This window comes from Anarrhichthys ocellatus, unplaced genomic scaffold, assembly GCF_004355925.1.
Source record: "Anarrhichthys ocellatus isolate YVR2014 unplaced genomic scaffold, GSC_Weel_1.0 scaffold84, whole genome shotgun sequence".
Classification (NCBI taxonomy): domain Eukaryota; kingdom Metazoa; phylum Chordata; class Actinopteri; order Perciformes; family Anarhichadidae; genus Anarrhichthys; species Anarrhichthys ocellatus.
Window position 1 is genome coordinate 760,185 of NW_022280114.1, and position 21,653 is coordinate 781,837.

The 21,653-nt window shown below is 45.2% G+C and overlaps 1 protein-coding gene across 1 annotated transcript in view; it reads right to left on the reverse strand.

Moving 5' to 3' along the window:
- Positions 1 to 15,103, reverse strand: part of nfatc1 (nuclear factor of activated T cells 1) — a 25,207-nt gene extending 10,104 nt beyond the window's left edge. Inside the window, 7 exon segments of the mRNA XM_031874686.1 lie at positions 393 to 471; positions 473 to 534; positions 2,274 to 2,446; positions 5,075 to 5,280; positions 11,821 to 11,980; positions 12,301 to 13,336; positions 14,640 to 15,103. Of these exon segments, the coding sequence (XP_031730546.1) occupies positions 393 to 471; positions 473 to 534; positions 2,274 to 2,446; positions 5,075 to 5,280; positions 11,821 to 11,980; positions 12,301 to 13,336; positions 14,640 to 14,658 (1,735 nt within the window). The 5' untranslated portion in view covers positions 14,659 to 15,103.
- Positions 15,104 to 21,653: the final 6,550 nt, after the last annotated feature.

Consider the following 21,653-nt stretch of genomic DNA (forward strand, 5'->3'; position numbering starts at 1 on the left):
CACACACACACACACACACACACACACACACACACACACACACACACACACACACACACACACACACACACACACACACACACACACACACACACCATGTGCACAGTCACCCACACACAACACATGCTGCATTTGTGATCCATTCCTCTGCTGAACAGGCAATGGAAACTTCTGCAAATGTAAATCTGCTGGGTTAAAAATACAGCGCATTAATGTGCACCACATGTGGCACTCTGGCAGGATGGAGGATATTTTGACGGCAGGGGGAGAGAAGGGAGGGAGGGAGGGAGGAGGCAGTCCTGGGGTTTCTCCAACAACGGAGAGGGAGACACACACACACACACACACACACACACAGCTGCGCTCAGAGTCCAGAACTCCTCCTATTTTACCTTGAGCCTTCTCCACGAACACCACCTTGGAGTCGTGCTGGAAGTTGTGTCCGTCGATGAGCATCCTCTCCCCCCCCGTGGGCAGGACACGTCTCCAAGCTCCGCTTGTCCACCAGCGGCAGCTCCTGGGCCGATCTCTGGGCTGTGAGAGGGAGAGAGGGAGAGAGAGAGAGAGAGAGGACGGCCTCATCGTTCAGCTAACACACACACACACACACACACACACACACACACACACCCACTCCCCATGCAGACCTGAGCATCCAGGCCCAGGCTGAATCACAGTCAGCACGGCTGCAACAGCCTCCACCTCTTTATGTCAGAGTTAAGCTGACTTTGCCAGGAAGCAAAGAGAGGCTCCATGTTGTGTTTATTTGTATTTTCCCTCAAATTATGGTGGATGACTTAGTCTCACATAATGACTTTAAGAGTATCTTTTTTTCTTCTTCTTATTCTTCTCTTTCTCCCCTTTTGGCTTCTCATTCCTTGCTTACTTTCAGTTTTTCTGAAATGATCTATCAGCTGCGAAAATACCTGCAAACGTTTTCCGTCTAAATGTAACGCCGATGTCTCGGGCAGCCTTCTCTTGTGAAATATAGCTGTAATGTCATCGCGATTGACCGGGATACATAAATAGCGATTCAGTGAAACCCGAGTATTCTCCTCACATGAGGACCATCTTTGTGTAATTTGATTCTACCCGCGCTCTGATTTTGATAAAACTCTAATTCTCTGTGTTTGGAAACCATCAATCGTCCCCACATCTCTCCGCTTCGTTCTGCCTCACTCACACACAGAGGGAATTTGTCAGAAACAATTGCTTTGTGGCAGTTGTTCAGAAACTGACAATGGTCTATTTCAAGGGGCTGAGATCATGGTTTAACTACTGTCTTTCATTTACCTCATAAGACTTAATCTCTATGGCAGCTCTCACTGCCAGGAACCACATGAAGTGGTTGATGTGCCGGAGTTTATCCCGCTCCAGTGAAAAAGGTCAACTCTGGTGCAGCGCAGAGTCGATAGAGTTTATCGAGCAAGGCCTACATTGACTTTCCACGGAACGAACACTGTCGAGTTCAAATGTAGCTCACTATCACATGCACCAGTATTTACAATGCTGCATGTAATGATGACTATTTCACTTGGTTATTCTAGTGTTTTGTTCATGCACTAGTCTTTCTCTCTGACGCGTGGAAAGAAAACATCCAAAATACACATTCAGGTGTTTATTTTACTGCTTTGTCTATTTGCATCTTAAGATTTCTCCTAAATTCGCCAACATTTAGCATTAGACAATGTCTCATTTGCATATTGTATAAGATCTCAGAAAACTTGACCCGATTCACCTGTAGTGCCTTCCAAATGTATGACATTTTAAAATACATTATCTTTCTCTAAATTCTTGTTCTCAGATCATCATCGGGTCATCATCGTGAATACAGCCTCGATCAGGTGCCACGTGGGGTTAATTACCAATGAAATCTGTGCAGCGATGACTGGTCTTGTTGCAGTATTTAGTCTCTCCCGCAATGATTGAGACGATAAACACGGGATCTCGTCAACAGAGACAGCAAATGCCGACCGGAAGGATTTGTTGTTGACAGTGTAGCACGATCGGGTAAAAAATAGGCTGCCTCCCCTGGTCGTGTCGATAGAAAGTTTACCTAGCAACATTAATGCTACCATAAAGGCATTAATAAATATATGAAAAATGTAAAAGGCATTAGATAAACATAAAGAAGATACATTTATAAACAATGTTCTATACATATCTAAATAGGGGTTCGATAAATATATGAAAGCCATTAAATAAATATTAGATAAATATATAAAAGGACTGAGGAGTGACATTTTTTAAGAACAAATAGGAGATGAACTCACAGCACTCAATGGGGTTGGATGAAACCTGCAAGGACACCGTTCTCCCCGTGGCCTGGTTGATGTGAACTCTGAAAACCATCCTCACGCGCGTGTTCTTGCGCCCGATGTCCGTCTCCCCCTTCCTCAGCTCGATGTCTGAGTTGCGCAGCTTCAAGATCCCCGCGCAGTCGACTCTGTGTTTTGTGAAGAGACAAAAGAAGGAGAGTTTGCCAAAGTCTGTCAGTCCACCAGGCAAATTATCACGTGCATTAACGACATATACGCTCTCACAGTTAATCAGGCCGTGATTGATTCAGTATTGCAGCCAAATCAAAAGGGATTTCTTAAGCTCTGGACTCCAACAGCGCAGCCCTGACAGAAGATTAACACCACCACCCCCGAGCAAGCTTTTTCACCTCAGTGAATCCACTCTTGGGTGAAATTCAAATCCTACAGAAACAACATTCATCACGCGAGGAATATCTTTGTTATGGCCCACAAGAGACGGCTGCTGAAATACTGTTTTCCTTCCACAAATCTTACAGCCACCGAAATGGCTGTAATGATTTCTTTAACAGTGTCAGAGTCTTCATCAGACACTTAATAAAAGCCCCCCATCCTCCTCCTCCTCCTCTTCCCTCTCTGTCTGCACTTCACCCATCTAACTGTTTCACACTTAAATACCTCGAGCCTCTCCAAAAAACGCTTTCTGGCTTTTTCCATCGCCGAGCTACTCGATGCTGCATTCCTCAAAGCCTAGTAAATGTCAACTTTTACACACATTTGAACACTCCCTAACATTCCTCTCGCCAGACGCCGGGGTCCGGCGAAGTAATCAGGTGTTGATGCTCAGGACCCCAGCTGTTCAGCTCTCCGCCTACGCAGGCAAGCTGAGTGCAAAAGCACAAACTGAGGCGTCCCCGCTCGGTGCCCGAGACAGAGTTTGAGAAAGAAATGCTATCATTGTGTTTATTAATTAAGAGTTAATTGGAGGCATACCAAGTTGACCGACCGTTTGTGGCTTCATGTTAGCTAACTGATGGTGATTAATCATTTAATCCCCCCCCCACTGAATCATCGTGAATAACTATTTCAGAAATATAATAATGTCTGTCTCTGTACCACATTAAAAATGTCACACACGTCAAAAGGAATAAATCTCCCACAAATCCCTCGCTATCTCTGTGAGCACTCCGATGCGTGTCCCCCGTGAAAAGAGAGAAACCGTATCCCGAGGTGAAGGCGTTGCGTAAGGAGAGCTTTACATCCATTAAAACGCAGAGAAAGTGCTGATGCTAGCAGGCTGCTGCTGCCTGCAGCTCAGACAGAAACTCCTGTGAGCAGCCCAGAGCTTCCCCAGTAATCTGATCTCTGAGGCTAATAAAATGGGAAAGCCATATGCAACACTTTCTCAACCCAAACAGGCGCACACACAGAATACTGAACGTCATATCTCCAGATTGTTACTTTGTTTTACAGAAAATGTGTTTGATTTCTGGGCAGAAACGGAATATAATATTCAAAACTATTCATCAGTGTGAAATGACCTGAAACTAAAACGTGGTGTGTTTTGTCTAGCTCAGAATGAGCTGTTTGTATCTACACAGAGTTCGCCATGTTGCACCGCCATGTTTCTACAGTAGCCCAGAAAGGACAACCGAACACTGGCTCTTGAGAGACCCGTTAACGTTTTTACATTACCCGAAGGCCCCCGTAGATCTCCGACACGCTTGTGAAACTGCAGTTTGAGTAATGTTGCTCCTAAAGTAGCGTTATCTTGGTAATGATGGTCTCAGAGGGAGGCGGACTGCGTTGCACTCGAGGAGTTGCTGTCTACAGCTACACAGCTAGATACCATCCAAACCCTGCACACTGTCCCTTCGGGTCCAGTCTCAAGGCAGTTTAGGCGAGTCAAGTCTATGTTAACAAAGTTATGACTAATTACTTATGCAGACTTTTGACTTCATCTTGATTTTTTGCAACCAGTGAACAGAATGGACCATATTACCTCAGACATTCTCCGTCACTCGCCACCTTCAAAACTGCACTTAAAACTCACCTATTTAAATCTGCTTTTCACCTCTAAAGTCAGTCATGTATGTTTTCTTTCTCTTCGTGTTTATTTTTCATTTTCTTCTTCTTACCGTTATGTTGTAGATTTTGTTTTTATTATAAATGCTTTTATTGTTTCTGTTTTTAACATGTAAAGTGTCTTTGAGTGCCTTTTAAAGCGCTATATAAATAAAATGTATTATTATTATTATTATTATATTAGGAGTGCGGAGGTGTGACGAAGCGATGCCGTATACGGCTCCGTTAGCGACCTGTCAATCACAAGGTAGCCCCGCCCTAAAGCATGCCCTGCTTTACGGCCTAGTTGACTCTAAATGGGACGAATGGGAAGTAGAGTCATTTTCTCATAGACTTCTATACAATCTGACTTCTTTCTGTAACCAGAGGAGTCGCCCCCTGCTGGCCAGTAGAGAGAATGCAGGTGTCAGACACTTCCACATTGGCTTCTCTGTTTAGAACCAGAACCAGATGTGATCTCGACAAGATTCCAAACCTGACTTGGACTCATCTAAAAGGACTCGAGACTTGACGTGGACTTTCAAGTCATTTAGGACTTTCAAGTTATATAAGAAAACTCCATGTCGATACTTTAATGAATCGAGACATGAAGTCCTAAACAAGTCTAAAATTTTGTGAGATGCGACTTTGACTCTCCCCAAAAGACTAAGAAATAACCCTAGCTCCAGTTTAATCCCCCCATCTACCTCCTGTAGACGCCTCTCTGAGTGGGTACAGCCCCTGATACTCACATGGCCCGCATGTTGTTCTCTGGCAGCAGTGGGATCTCCAGGATCTTGGTGTTGTTGTTGTGCAGGGCTTCGTGGCTCGGAGTGGACACAGTCTTCCCGGTGATGCGGTGGACCTGGTAGAAGGCGTGGGGCCTCAGCAGCCTGTCGTCAGCCGTGCCGATGAACAGCTGCAGGGTCAGAGGCTCGCTCTCCATGTAGCCGTGGAGCTGAGAGAGCAGAGACAAGAGGTAAAGACACAGTTGCGGTTAAGCCCTCACGTCATCTCCAAAAAACAAAAAAAACACTTCCACTTGCATGCCGTTAAGGAAGACGTAGGTCTTTCAGAGGTCAGGCCCTCAGTGCGATGGTTTTCAAACAAAGCACCCATTTAGGATCTTGTAATCACCTATTTCATCAATGGCCCGTGTACACTTCCTCCATCAGTTAATGTCAGGCCTGCCAAGATGTTGATTCTTCAGTAGCTGAACCTCAGCGGCAGTAAAAGCCACCCACAGCGAGCGGTGTTGTGATTTGTGACAAGACTAAGAGAGTGTTTCAGAAAAGTCTAAGTCGTGTCAGTCCCACCGAGCCCCGGCCAATCAAGGTCAAGGAAAACTCTGCTGCTCTGATTATTATCAGTAAAAGGATCCCGCCACGACGGAGTTGGAGATGGCACAGAAGTGCTGCTCGCCGTGGCTGGCGGGCTCGACCCAGAGCTTCTAAAGCACTCCCAGACCTCCATAGGTGTTGCTTGACGGGAGGCCTCCTGTCACGATGACCTCAACCAGCCAAACCGCAGGGTGCAGGCACGAAGCCCAAACCCACAGACCGAAACCTGAGCAGAGCAGCGACCACTGGCACGCTGTGTGAGAGCCATGTATGTTACCCATACGGTGCAGACAGGAATGAGAGCAGAATACTTGACATTTTGACGTCAAAACAATTGAAAGAAGCACACATTGTACATAACAAATTAAAAGGGGCAAAAAATAGGAATGTACTACATAATATAATTCATCAAATGTATCGATTAACAACGTGTTCATATCTAATGTCATTTGAGATGGAAGAGCTTATTCTGTTTTCACATCGTTCTTGTTTAAATAAAACGTCCTCAATCAACCCGGTATGTGAATAAAGATGTACGTTTTTACCGAAGAGATTAAATTCCAACATCTTCCGCTTCCAACACTATAAATACTGTATGTTTTTTTGGTGTTTTAGACCATTCCATGATAAAGACTGATGCAATAATAATATATTCATAATTATTTTAAAAACATAATGCTTTAGTTTTAGTTTCAGTCTAAAATTTCAGGTTATTGGGGATAAAAAAGTAAATTTTTCATTCCCAATCAGTCCATGAGGCTGAATAAGAGAAACTGCTATTGTTGGCCTGTCTGGGTAACGTAATATTAGTGTTCCATCTATGAGAATTTAATGTTCAAATGAATGCAATAATAAACTCTACTTAATTACAAAACATAGGGAACAGTATTCTTACTGTATCGTTAGCTATAGCGTAGGCCTACAAAAATAAAACTGAACTAATCTGGCCTTCTGAGTCAAAACGTGCGCGCGCGTCACCATCCACGTACCAAAGCTTAACAGAGGCAGATGTAGGACGAGATTGTCAGCCGAAGCGAGCGACAGGGAAATGCTGAAGTGACGAAATGAAGCTTGCGCTCGCGTAGGGAGAGAGCACTCGAGGAGAAGAGCGCCCACAACAAGAGTGAAAGGCCCAGACCGGTGGGAGGCACAACATGTGATTTGGAGGAGGATCCCGGTCGGGGTTAAGAGCCTGCAACAGCCTCGTGTATTTGTGTAAGGAAATGGGGTTGCTGCCTAGCAATGCTGTTTATTTAGGCAGCAGGAAGTAGAGTGATGAAGCGAGGAAGCCCGCTCACACGGTTACTCTCAAAACAGTGACTACAAACAGATTGCTGATTATCTGCTTTGAATTATTATCAGCACGGCATTCTAAGCAAATAGAGATAATCACAGTTGATAAATGTCCTCTGAACGATTTCAGCTGCTTTTTTTGATCGTTTCCAAAAAACTTCAAAAAGATTGCCTCTGTGGAGACGTCTGTGCTCACTTCAGCATTACCGTCTATCATTTTAAGACGTAATATTATCTCAGTGGCAACCCTGAAATCAGGAAACCTTTCTGCTCTGAATCCTATTTTTCACAAAGCAGCTGCAGCAGACAACAGTTGTGATTTGTCGATGCAATTAAATCAGCCCGATACCACTTCATGTGAAGCCTCCTTGGCAGTTTGACGTTGACCAAAGCAGCCTTCACTCCCTAGTTCAGATTATCACTCACAAGAGGAATGCCGAGACTGCGGCTGCTCAAGGCACCAGAGAGGAGGACAGAGGGGTGAGGGCGACCGGGGCTCCCTCTCCGCTCCTATCATAGACCCTCCCAGAAGGATGATAACACACACAAATGCATTTATATACAGTATATGGACTTTGTCGAGAGAGAGAGAGGTAGCTCAGTTTGACGGGCAATTCATCCTGTCACGCTTTTTGCTTCACATGATTTTCATTAATGACACTTGGAAATCTAAATCTGAGCGAGGCCAAGAAAAGGCGCATGACTCCTGAGTATTAATCTACAAAAATGCGCAAGAAAACAGCTGTTTTCTCAAGCAATGGGCCGATCGTGAAAGGTGGGGGGAAAAAAACGAAGACCTGAATAGGGGTATTTCCTCTCCACCAAAGTGCAGCATGAAAGTCTGAGCATTAAATGCGGTGAGGACTGCACACAGCACTCCGAAGGGGCATACTTCAGTCTGCTTGCTGGCGGGCGTGGTTGAGGGGAGCAGCGGTGATGGCGTTGAGAAAGAACAGAAAATAGCCGGCTTAGCCGCGCTGGATGCTGGACATGGAGGGGGAAAAAGAAAAAGAAAAAAAGTGTACCACACAGAACAGGAGCTTCCAGAATAAACTCAGGGCAGGGTTTTGAGTCAGAGGGGCGGCTTCGTCAGCCAGCGTCCAGCACAGCAGAGGCTCGCAGCGCCGTGTGCACCATGTAATCAGGAAGTCACAAGAGATGGGGGCCGCCTTGTTCAAAGGCTCCCTCAAACATCTCAATCGGAGCCTGCCAGAAACGTGTGTGGTTTTGAGTATGCTGCTGCTGCCGCCTCCGCGGGACGCAGCGCGCGATGATGTCAGCCGCACACACGGGGAACTTTCCTAAACAAAGGGAAGTCTGTGTGGTTGGGCTTGGTAGCTGGCAGAAAAGCAAGGGGGGAGGTTTGGGTTTAAAAGAGAACACACACTCTGTTTTTTGGCCAGGGTGAACCCAGACCCCTGTCATTAAATCATTAGCACCTTCTCATAGACAAACACGGCCTCGTCCTGTACACATGTGTGGCTGGAGGTGCAACGCACTGGATGGTGCAGCATGTGCTGGTTTCTAACTGTCATATTTCACAACTGCATACAAAAGGAGATTATTACACTTATATGTTTTTCCCAAGATCTTCCTGGAGCTGTCTCATCCGGACCGAGCATTTATTATCAGCCATTTTAGCTCATCACACTGACACTGTACACTGTATAAATGTTATTGATGTGAATTGATAACAGTGTTGCCATACCATACTGTGGTTTGTCCACCAGACAGACAGGACTGACTTTTCTAGTCTACAATGTGCTGCACAAGTCTTCAATAACAAATTTAAGGGATCCTTTTCAAAAATGTTTGTTTAGGTTATGCGTTTGTGTGAAAAGAACAAGCATCAACCAAAAGATTATTTTACTCAATAAAATTATCATACACACACACATACATACATACATACATACATACATACATATGTATACATATATACATACATACATGTGAGCAACCGCAGAGTAACATTTGACGAATAGAAGTTGAATATTCACTCTCCTTTAAACTCTTTTGGTTTTCACTAATCTGTCTCTTTAGCTGCTAAATGCTCCACCATGTTCGCTAGCCAGTCGCTAACTATATCTCTCTGGCGTAGAGTGCTAGGTAGAGTAGCAGTATACTCTTGTGAGTTTAGTTAAGTTTGTCACTTTCTTAACTTACTCAAAATCTGCTCATAATTAGTAAGTAATATAGAATTGGTACACAGCTGTTTGTCCTTAAAATGGCTGCTTAGCATGATTAGCATACCCCATTCAAAATAAAGGGGCATGATTAGCGATCTGCTACGTACGCTGAAAAGACATTTTTGTTAAAAGTGAAGGGCAAACAGAAAACTCTGGCCCATATCTGACGAATGTCTGGCTAACTTGTAGAGTTATTGCAATGAATTAATAAAATGTCAAAAGGTATTAATTAAACGGAGAGCTCACTGCTCACTTTGTCCGACTCCGTGCTGCAGACCCTTTATTTATTCACAGACTGAGGTCCGCCGTGTGGAGTAATGGTCGGGAGACCAGATGGGTTTAAAACCAAAACATATCTGCAGTTGTCCACATTTTTTTGTTCTCCTTTAGACTCGACCACCAGAGCTACTGCGGTCAAAGCACATGACTAAGCTCTTACTGGCCATGCTACATCACTTTGTATCTGTCTGCGCTGCACTCGACAAACGCAATGGAAAAGTCTGAGTCACCCTCGTCTGGACAGGAACTGACTGAGTGGACTGGCCTGCCTAATAGCATACCTACAGTTGTGTGAAAAAGTGTTTGCCCCCTTCCTGATTTCTTATTTTTTTGCATGTTTGTCACAATTAAATGTTTCAGATCATCAAACAAATTTAAATATTAGACAAAGATAACACAAGTAAACACAAAATGCAGTTTTTAAATTAAGGTTTTTATTATTAAGGGGAAAAAAAAAAATCCAAACCTACATGGCCCTGTGTGAAAAAGTGATTGCCCCCCCCCTGTTAAAACATAAATTAACTGTGGTTTATCACATCTTTGGAAAGCTGAGTTCAATTTCTCTAGCCACACCCAGGCCTGATTACTGCCACACCTGTTCTCAATCAAGAAATCACTTAAATAGGACCTGCCTGACAAAGTGAGGTAGACCAAAAGATCCTCAAAAGCTAGACATCATGCTGCGATCCAAAGAAACTCAGGAACAAATGAGAAACAAAGTAATTGAGATCTATCAGTCTGGAAAAGGTTACAAAGCCATTTCTAAAGCTTTGGGACTCCAGCGAACCACAGTGAGAGCCATTATCCACAAATGGCGAAAACATGGAACAGTGGTGAACCTTCCCAGGAGTGGCCGGCCGACCAAAATTACCCCAAGAGCGCAGCGACGACTCATCCAAGAGGTCACAAAAGACCCCAGAACAACATCCAAAGAACTGCAGGCCTCACTTGCCTCAATTAAGGTCAGTGTTCATGACTCCACCATAAGAAAGAGACTGGGCAAAAATGGCCTGCATGGCAGAGTTCCAAGATGAAAACCACTGCTGAGCAAAAAGAACATAAAGGCTCATCTCAGTTTTGCCAAAAAACATCTTGATGATCCCCAAGACTTTTGGGAAAATACTCTGTGGACTGACGAGACAAAAGTTGAACTTTTTGGAAGGTGTATGTCCCATTAGATCTGGCGTAAAAGTAACACGGCATTTCAGAAAAGGAACATCATACCAACAGTAAAATATGGTGGTGGTAGTGTGATGGTCTGGGGCTGTTTTGCTGCATCAGGACCTGGAAGACTTGCTGTGGTAAATGGAACCATGAATTCTGCTGTCTACCAAAAAATCCTGTAGGAGAATGTCCGGCCATCTGTTCATGACCTCAAGCTGAAGCGCACTTGGGTTCTGCAGCAGGACAATGATCCAAAACACACCAGCAAGTCCACCTCTGAATGGCTTAAGAAAAACAAAATGAAGACTTTGGAGTGGCCTAGTCAAAGTCCCGACCTGAATCCGATTGAGATGCTGTGGCATGACCTTAAAACGGCGGTTCATGCTCGAAAACCCTCCAATGTGGCTGAATTACAACAATTCTGCAAAGATGAGTGGGCCAAAATTCCTCTACAGCGCTGTAAAAGACTCATTGCCAGTTATCGCAAACGCTTGATTGCAGTTGTTGCTGCTAAGGGTGGCCCAACCAGTTATTAGGTTTAGGGGGCAATCACTTTTTCACACAGGGCCATGTAGGTTTGGATTTTTTTTCCCCCTTAATAATAAAAACCTTCATTTAAAAACTGCATTTTGTGTTTACTTGTGTTATCTTTGTCTAATATTTAAATTTGTTTGATGATCTGAAACATTTAAGTGTGACAAACATGCAAAAAAATAAGAAATCAGGAAGGGGGCAAACACTTTTTCACACAACTGTATGGTATTCCATTCAGAAATGTGACATCTTTGAATAACATAACAGCCAGGCTATGAAACACATGTCGCCCCAATCTATTTTAACACAAGAGGTTAAAAAAAAAAAGAAAACGGGGGGGTGGTAGTATCGAGAAGTGATGAGGTAAGGAGAAGGAGTGAAAATAGGTCTAATGGCTGCACCGTGTGTTGCTCTAATCATCACAGGAAACAGTCTAGTTCACTGGTTCTCAACATGGGGTTTGGGCCCCTGAGGGGGTCAGGGTATAACTCTGAGGAACCGCAAGATGATGAATGTGAAAACAATGTTTTTGTTAGAGTATTTTTGCTTTTTTTCTTGTGAAATACTGGATCATTTCAACTCTCAAAAGGCGAGTAAATCGAGAAGTATGCAACCTGCGATATGGCGCCAAGAGGGAGATGCTGCTTTGTTTGAAGACGTCACAAAACAATGAATTTAAGAAGCACTGGTTTGGCAGACCTGTACGACTGGGTGTCCTCCCCCCATGGCCTTCACCGCTCCCCTGCTGCCCTCCGTCTCGTAGTGGGCTCGGTGGTGGGACTTGGGCTGCACGTCGATCTGCAGGCTGTACGGTCCCGAGCTGGATGGCAGCTGCCAGTCGAGAGCGGGCAGGGATGGGCTGTCGGGGGACAAAACACGTCCAACATGACAACTTAGCGAGGAGGGCTTATTTTAGATGCGCTTATCAAGGTAGAATGTGCAGAATGTTAACACTGCGATATGCCAATGCTCGTGATAAAGCTGTTTGTTAAAACTAGCGTTTAGTTTATGCATGAACAAATTTTCATATCATTTCTCAATTGACAAAAAAATAGTGGACCAATTTTATTTTGATAAATCTTAAGCAGACCAAAAGTTGTCCCCCTCGGGCTTTATTTCAGGTTTGGACAGACCTTACTCTGGGTGGCAATCCTCATCTGTAACTCTTTATTTTCTTACCTGATATACTGCTTTGGCTTGGACCAGGAGTATGGGTGCTGTGGCACATCCAGGAACCCGCCACAGTAGCCCTCCTTCTTTAACGGCAGGCGGTTGGAGGGGTGCTTGTCCTGACAGAGCTCCCCTGAAATCAGCTCCTCGCCTCCCGGCTCAACCTTCAGGCTGACCGTGGGGCTGTGCTCCAGGCTGGTTTTACGGGCTTTGACGGGGATTCCCTCCCCGAGGTCAACCACCCCGTCTGTGGTCAGGGCGTTGATGGCCGCCAGGATGGCCGAGTTGGTGTACTGGTTGGTGTTCGGCAGCCAGGTCTCCTCTGTGATACTGAGGCGTGGGGAGGTCTGCGGGGACAGTCCGGGGGAGATGTTGGGCGAGCACGGGTAGTGCTTGTGCGATGCCCCGCTGCCGTTGAAGCTGTACTTCCTTTTTGCGCCGCACGGAGAGTTGGGCCTGGAGCCGCGCTGGCCTATCCAGGTGTCGTCTGTCACGCTCGTGCGCGGGGAGCTGGATGGGGAGTGGCGGGGGGAGCTGCCGGAGGTGCAGCCGTCGCCCGGCAGGGCGAGCGTGGAGCCCTTGGGCGACACGGAGGGTGACTGCCAGGGGGAGTTCTGGGGCGAGTTGTCGTAGTTGTAAGAGAAGCTCGATTCGTATGAGGAGGCGTCGGAGTGGCAGCTGCGAGACGAGATGCTGCTGGCCGGGCTCAGGCAGCTGGGGTCGCGGTAGCTGTCGGCGCTGGGGAGGGTCAGCGTCACTATGGAGTTGAGTCGCTTGGCAACGGGGAGGTTGCTCTCCTCCACCTCGTCCTCGGGAAACTGACCATAGGCGGTGATCTCGATGCGAGGGCTCTCCAGGGTCGGGGCCCCGTTCGGGCGGGAGGATGAATAGTAGCCGGCCGCTCTCATGTCGTCCTGGGCATCGTAACCGTGAGGCTCAGAGACGGATATGGTGGGGCTGGATTGGAGGCTTTGGTACTGGGAGGGAAGACATGGGTTGCCCAGTGGGAGGGAGAGACTGACGTTTGGTGTGTAGCCATATGCCTCTGGAATACAAACACACTTTGTTACCATGATAATCAAACACACATTCCCTTTCTGAGTGGGAGGCAGTTGCCAAGTTGAGTCTTATGAGAGCTGCTGCGGAGCAGAGGTGTCCACCATCATGGCAGAGTAACGGCTCTCTAACCAGATTTTGCCTGAGCTATTTCCCAGATGCATGCAAGTTAAAACTTAACACCTCATCTAATGGGGATCCCTGAACGCACTAAGGCCAGTGACACAAAAACAACTGAGTGGCTCAAATTATTAAAAGGTGGGTGTCGCCAATAAAGGTGCCAAAAATAACCCCAGTCTAAAAATAACCAAAGGCCAAACCAGGTGGGTTTTTTTCCACTCCACATTGCCAGATTTATGCCACTTAATGCACATGCTGCGGCCCATAAAGAGTAACAGGAACGAAAACACACACTTAATGCTTTTGTTGGCGAGTTTCGTGTTCCTACGGCCATCGACATTAAACACAGGAGGAAATTGATTGTTTCATTTGCGTGCTGTGAAGGTGCACCCAGCCGGAGGGGGGGGGGGGGCTTGTGGTCTGGTGCCAATCGTTCCCGCTGGGTCACATGAAACTCTGCCCGTCTGTGGCGAAGGCTGAGGTCGCAACCAGGGGACAGGGGGAGAGTAGGGGGGGGGGGGGCATGGGAACTGTGGAGCTGTGGTTGTACGGTGCATGAGGCCGGGTGAGTGTGACCGCACTGGAAGCACACTGATGCGGATGGAGACGTCTGCTGCAGACAGACAGCCTGTAGTCACCACAGCTCCTGTCTGCAGTAAATTAAAGGGAATTAGGGGCCCCGCTCTGAAGATGATGACATCATCGTGTGACTCCTTGCAATAATAAAAAACAGAAAACCGTACTTGCATTTTAATGTGACACAGTAGATGTTTGTTTTCTGTGTGAATTAGCATAACAGGTTATGGCTATGGGGGGGGGGGGGGGCTGGCAACTTTACCCACAATGCCATGCCAGTCATTAGCGCAGGTTTCAATTTTGACTATTTCTGGGAGCACTTATTAGCCATGAGTGGAGCCACGCCCACCATGATCCAAACCACAGGGAGCGGCGCACATTGAATATCTCCACCGCTGCTTTAATCCCGTTAGTAACGGCAGGGCGCCGAGGCTGAACGCAGCTGTAACGCCTCAATTCAACACAGTCTCGCATCCGGCCGTAAAGTGTCGAACAATAATGAGAAGTTCAGTAAATGCCACATTAACAGCTTTGCTGCACTGTGATAATTGAAAAAAAATGAAAAGGCTGCTGTACTAAATACAAGTCAAACTTACCCTCCTCAGCAGATTTCATCTTCGTGTTTGCGCAGAGAGAAACGTCTGAGATCAAACAGCCGGGAGCGATCCCTAATCCATGTAGCGGAGTTTAGATATAGTCCACAGCTGTTGCTCGGGATCCTCTCTCGCTGTATCACCGCGAACAGACAACAAGAATTACAAATGACAAAAGCAGAAAAAGGGGTCTGTTACTACTTCAAAAAGAGTGATGAAAAAAAAAAAAAGTCGCATCCAAAATGGAAAAATCCAAAAGAGATGCGTCAAATGATTAAAAGTCAAATAAGATCATGTCTGATGCGGACGCGTTCTCTTACTAAAAGCTATTTTCGTCGCTATGTCTGACTCTGCGTTGGGGGGGATCCTGGCTCTGCTGGGTCGCCGTGACGCACTGCTCCGGCGCACGGAGGACTTCTGCGCTTTTTAAACTCGGGGATCACCTCGGCTGGCTGGCGCACCGCCCCCTCCCTCCGCACTCTGACGCATCTATACACGCCCGGCCACCAGATGGGTCCAGCGGAGGGATCCTCTCACTGTTGTTGCTTTTTTTTTTTTTTTTTTTTTTTAACAGAGGCGGAGGAGACCAATTAAGCGAAGCTGGCAGTGGAGCCCTGAAGAGATAAGTAAAATAAGGCTCGCCGCGGGAGAGACGAACCCAAACCTCCAGTGGTTGGAACAAACATCCTATAAAGCGCCTAGCTCGTGCAGCTGAGTATGAGCCCGGGAGAACATACAAACAGTGGGTTAAAAGGACAATCATGCATAAAACACCATGATTTGTTGGGTGACAGATGCTAAAAAGAAACTCAAACTATGTCCCCCTTGTCCCTGACTGACTTAATGAGCATTCATTTGAGTTTTCCACCCACTTTACCACTTTATCTACAGTATCTGTTCCCCTTGACTTCATTCACAGTGGAGTCATCAACATGCTGCTCCTGGAATCTCCTAAATCAAGATTTATGTGCATACTAGTCCTCACGAGTATTTTTACTTTTAACTGCTGCCATTTTCACCATGACGAAGCCATTCATCAGCTGGTTACAGCAGACGGATGCCCGGGTTGAAGGCCGTTGGGGTTTGTTTTTTTCAGATTGCAAGGACAGGTGAAAACATGCCAGAACACACAGCTCTAAATGCTGCACCATAAGACATACTGTATATGAAACATAACGCTTCCCTCAGATGTTCTGGATGGGCGTCTTGTTTGAAGCCATTGCAAAGGCTCTCCACTTCCTCCTGACAGACTGCACAGTCTGCGGGGCCACGGAACACATAATTATCCATACTTTCATGGAAGTGCTATATAAAAATCTAGCCATATATACCCAGTCATTTGACACGCCGAACTGAGAATCTTCATAAAGTTTTCCATAGGCCGCTCTCTGCGGGTTCGCTGTGTACTCATTCGGCTTCTTCTTTTTGCAAGCAGGGCTGCTGCTATCTTTGTCAGGTCTGGAGCTCTCAGCAGCTGGCAGCGGGGCCCGTGGTTTCTGGGATGACAACGGTCACATAGTGGCTCTCGAAGAGTCCGTCCACCCTTCTGGAGGTGGGGATACTATTAGTACTATAATACTATTAGTATTGTACTATTATAGGCACTGCAGCATCTTATCAGCTGGCCCTGGTTGGTGTGACCCTTAGAGGTGGTGGACACGGGGGGATGTGTCTTCATGTATAGGTCAGTGCGCATCTTTAAATTTATTTTGGGACATCCAATATATTCTTATGCACGTGTATTTGGAGATGCTAAACCTTGTTGCACACTGCTCTTGCATCCAACACATTAAAGATCTGAATGACAACAAAGGAAAAGACGGCAAGACTACGAGTCTACAGCTGTTTTAAGTGTCTTAACTTAAAGGCACCTTTCGTTGTTTCTGATTAGATAACAGTTTGACAAGTAAAAAGAAACACCAAGACTAAGAAACAAAGGAACAAAGTGTACAACATTAATTCCCCTTCTTTTCAACCCCTTATCGATACCCTGTACCTAAACCCCGAGTGTCCAACTGCACGACTTTCATCAAAGTAAAACTCTCATTCCCTCCTCCCTCTGTGATTTTAGTGACTGCTTGTAGAGAAACTGTCCCGGACACCAGCTCTTAATGCACATTCGTCTCCATTGTGCAACAACATGGCACGCATGCCCCAACATCCAAAGCAATATTTCCTCCTGACCCAGTGACGGCCCATGTGAAACCCTAGCCGTCTGTTTCATCATGGGTACTCGGTGGCTAAAAGGGGGGCACAACGGGGGATCGCCACTCCACAGTTATGTGTAACTGAGGCAGTAAACACTTCCACCCGGCTGCAGTTAATAAATAGCTCCGCTGCTGATTGACTCGTGGTCTCTTCTACGTCATGGCGGCACTGGGGCTCGTAGCTTTTCCAGCAAGGCCTGGCGCTGGTTAGCGGACACCTTGGTAACAGGCCACTACAGACCGGATGGATCCAGAGCCACAACTGTAAGAGGAGCACAGTAGATAATGAGAAACCACAGCAACTCCGTTTGATATCAACGAGCTGCTTTAACTACTGCTATGATAGTGAGTTAAGAGACGCTGAATTTATTCAATACTGGAGTTGTGTTTTAGTCTCATGTGTCAAGTATAAATCAAAGTCTCCAGTCAGTTGAGACAAGTCCACATCAAGTCCCGGGTCTCTGCCGGCTCAGCAACAAACAGACAAAGTTAGCAGCTAGCTAGTGAACTTTGTGGAGCATTTAGCAGCTAAAGAGACGGACATTTCCCTCAGAGGTTGGTGGAGACCAAAGTCAGAGCTAAATAAAAGTTATTGTTGGACTCACATTCCCCGGGTGTCCCCGAATAAAACCAAACTCCAAACGAATGCCAATGCTGCTCCGTGATTGCTCCATGTGTAAAGCAAACTGTGCAAACTTAAAACATGTGTTTGTTGGTGTGCTCTGTTGCACCTTTATACAGTAAATACGTTTAGTTCAGGTCCTTGATTAGGATCGGCTGAGCCACGTAAAATAATGTCAAATAATGTCAAATAATGCGCAGCTGTATCCGCGTCACAATTTCAGTATTACTCCACCAAAAGCGGACAAACTACTCCGTGTCGTGCCAAACAACCATGCTCGAGTAGCCACGCCCAACAGTGATGTCACGGCGTACTGAGACACCCCAGGGTGTACATGTCTACATCGCTGAAAGAAAGTGAGACATCGAAAAACAAGATTTTTAGCTGCTGTTAAGTTGCTCTTTAATACAAAGCCTGACTTTCCCCACACAGTAATGAGGGTTTAAGGCAGTGACACAAAGAGCAATTGTTTGGCAACTTGGATGGGCAGCAATGTACTGGCTCAGAGTTGTCACTTTAATCTTGTGCCCATGAAACAAGTGAACACTTTTAGCTTTTTATTATTGCCAAAGTGCATCGATATAACTAAAGGATGTATGACGGTTTGCCATGTGAAAATGTTTTAATCCCTGAATTTAAGCTGTGTTGACAGCGAGACCTTTCACTGTGAGCTACTGAGGACAACACAAAACACACAATTACATACTTTACACTGCACCCTTTGTGGTGCAATCCTTTTGGCCAATGAGTGACACAATCACATTGCTAATTTAATCAGACTGTAGATCATCTCGTGTCCAGGAAACATTTGAATACAGTCTTGTATCCCCACTTCTCAGGAGCATTGCCAAACTGCGTTTTTGCCTGGTGCGTATCATCACTTTTAGAGCGTGGGAGGGGGTGAAGCATCGGGGGTTTGGGGCTTGGTCTGACTGTCACAAACCCACACGTTGCCATCCCGTACTGCCAAACTCTGCGAGCACTCTGCCCGGTATGACGTGGTTTGGCCACGGCGAGGTGGAAAAGACCTCAACTCGCCTTTCTTTCCAAGTTCTATCCCTCAAAATCCAGTGCCTGGCTTTATTTGTGTCCGAACCAAAAACACGATGGAAAATTGGACAGCGTTGTAAGTTATTCATAAACTAAGAAACAACCCCAAAATGCTGGCTTTCCCAATGCTGAATCACCTGTTTGTTTTGGAAAAAAACGAATTGGAGGGAAACTGAAAAAAAGATATTACTGTACGCCTTTGTGTTTATTCGATCCCTGCTCACACACCCCTCTCACCATATGTGCACTCATAACTGCTATTTTATGAAGTGTTTCCTGATGTATAATAATAAAACATCGTAAATATTGTCCGTGACCACAAGTTGAGTACAGACTGTGCAGAGAAAATTGGTTTCAGGGGACATTGAGTAACTTCAAAGAGTCTTTGGCGCAGCCTCCAGTGACCCGAGGAGACACGAGAGATGAAGAACAAAAAGGTAGTCAAACAAAAATATGAGGTGTTACATATCACGCAAAAACACTTCATGACTCATGTGACTACTTGAAAATGAAATGTTGAGTTTTGGAGCTCAGACATCTGACCACCTGGTGATCTAATCTTTGAGTCACTGGTATTAATATATCTTATTTATATTAGTCAGTATGTGCTATCAGGGAGTAAATATCTTCTGTTTGCACCTTTATAAATGCCTGTTTATATCTATTAAGGTAATTCGACCTGTCAGAGAAGCGTTGACCCTCTCACCGCACCCCACCACCATCCCCGCTATTTCTTACAGTCAGACTTCCTGTCTCCCATCAATGTTCTCCTTTTTTTTTTCTCCGCCGCTGTGACGGAATCCCCTGCTCTGTTTCCTGTTGTGAAGGCCCGTTGCTTGGTCACGGCCGAGGGAGGAGTTTTTATAGACGAGGGAGCGTTCGCAGAAGGCCGGGAGGTTAATTTTCTCTCCCTAATGTCCCACAGCCGGCGTCAACTCAGGCACAACACTGAGCAACAGCCCCCCCCCCCCCCATATCAAGGCACACAGCACTTTACTATCTCTCAGCTGTTGGTCATGGCTGCACAGGCTCCACGTGCCCACGGCCGTTTCCATAAACCAAGAATGGAACTAGTGTAACTGCAGGGAAGTGTGGTCACCATAGACCAGTCTGTTGCTGTGATACACACTGAGGCAGGTCTGTGAAGCAGTCCGTCCACATGAGGAAGTTTGTCCCCACTACACGATCCCGCTCTGCAAATCATCCTTACAAGCATTGCAAGCAGTGTAAAGATACCTGTGGGTTCAGCTTTTTGAACATACTTCTTCACTCTGAACAGAAAAACAAGTTTATGTTCTTAGTGGAACTGACAAAAGGGTGCAAAAACAAAGACTCTACACAGAATATGTTTTGGTCAAAATAAAAGTAAAGTCACTAAGTACATCAATTACAGAAAAATAGGAGTTTATGGGTCAACAAACTATCATAGGTAAGAACATCCTAAGATCTTAATTGTTTGCTGATGAGGTGTTGTCGGGGAGATGTTTCAGTACTTAAGCAGTTGAAGTGTCAGCTGAAGCACTGAAAGGGTTTGAAGTGTTTGGTAAAGTGTGAGAGCCAAAAACAGTGCATTACATTGTATTACTGAAAGCCTTTGAAGATGTAGTGTTAAGTTTGAGACCTGACGGCAGTTGAAATGTCAGTTTTTAAGCACCGTGATAAAGTTTGCCGTCTTGGTTTGGACTACGGAGCCTCTGTGTTGTTGTTAAATAAAAATAGGTGTAACTCAACCCGTTCCGCGCAACACAATTGGTTGATGCCTTAAATGTTACGAGAAAAATAATCTTCACCATCCGTGTGAAAGTATTCATGACAAAAACAGTTCAAAAAAGTATATAGAAGGGGTGAATTAATTGCATAAAATTGTTAGTCGAATGCTAAGTAGTTGAAATGCCACTTGATAAGTTAGCACTGAAAGCAAATGAAGTGTAATTTAAAGAGTAAGAGATAAATGCACTAAAGTTGTAAGTATGCACTGAAAGCAGTAGAACTCTTAAGGAAAGCATGTGAAATGTAAGTTTAACAGTAAACAATGAAAGGAATAAAAGTTCAGTTGAACTGAAAGTGTCAGAGAGAGTTGAAGTGTGTGCACCGTTAGCAGTTGAAGTGTCAGGTGAAGTTGAAGAATCTGAACTGTCAGTTGAAAATAAAATAATAGCTGAAGTGTCAGTTGACGAGTAAGAAATGAAAGCTTTATTTCTCCTTAATAACAAAACTGAACAAACTTGTGGTCCTCGAATTCATCGTCATAAAAAGAATAAAATGTTTGAAAAGACGTCTGGAGTACTTTTCTGCAAAGATGCAGACGCTGTTTGCAATTTGTAAATCACAGTAGCTGATATTGCAACTGTAATGTATGTTGTATATAAATAATTGAACGTTTTCCCAGGAATGAGGACCTTCCTTGGGACATCTCAGCTCTTCTTCCCCCATTGCGCCAGTCAAGGAATATAATAATAATAATAATACCAGTAACTTAATCTCTGCTGGTTGTTGTTTCTTAATTCAAACACGGTGCTGTGGAACAGTCCAACAACCTCAGTCAGATGGAATATGGCTAGAGAAGTCACTTCGCCGCTGAGTAACAAGATAGCATAATGGCAGGTCTCCCTCCAGCATATTAAAAAAAAGCAGCAGAAATGCGAAAAAAATATAATAATTTTACAAATGTTCCATGAATCTGAAATTCTTGCTGCGTAAGTGTTTTGTATCCCACTTATGGGTTGAATCTAGTTCGTACAGAGAAGTGTTTTTCAACAAGCGCCTCTTCCTGGAGGGCTTCAAATTCAGTTACGGACAAACAATCTCTATAGAAGAGATGAAACACTAGATGATAAACGTCCACTTTGACAATGTAGAAGCTCCACTGTTGGGTTTCTGCACTTACACTATTACATGTGGATCAGGATTGCTGGCTCTGCAGGCTTGGACTCTCATCTGTGCAGGTTTTACATAAACTATGCACTGAATGGATGTAAACACATCTGACAGCCAAAGTGCTTTAGGGACTGAAAGCAGAAAACATGACATATATTAATATACAGTATATATGAGCTCTGGTAAATATTTTATAATTAAACCTAAAAGGCAAGGGATACAAACAGAAATGCCATAAATGTGCCTTTTTATAGTGAAAGG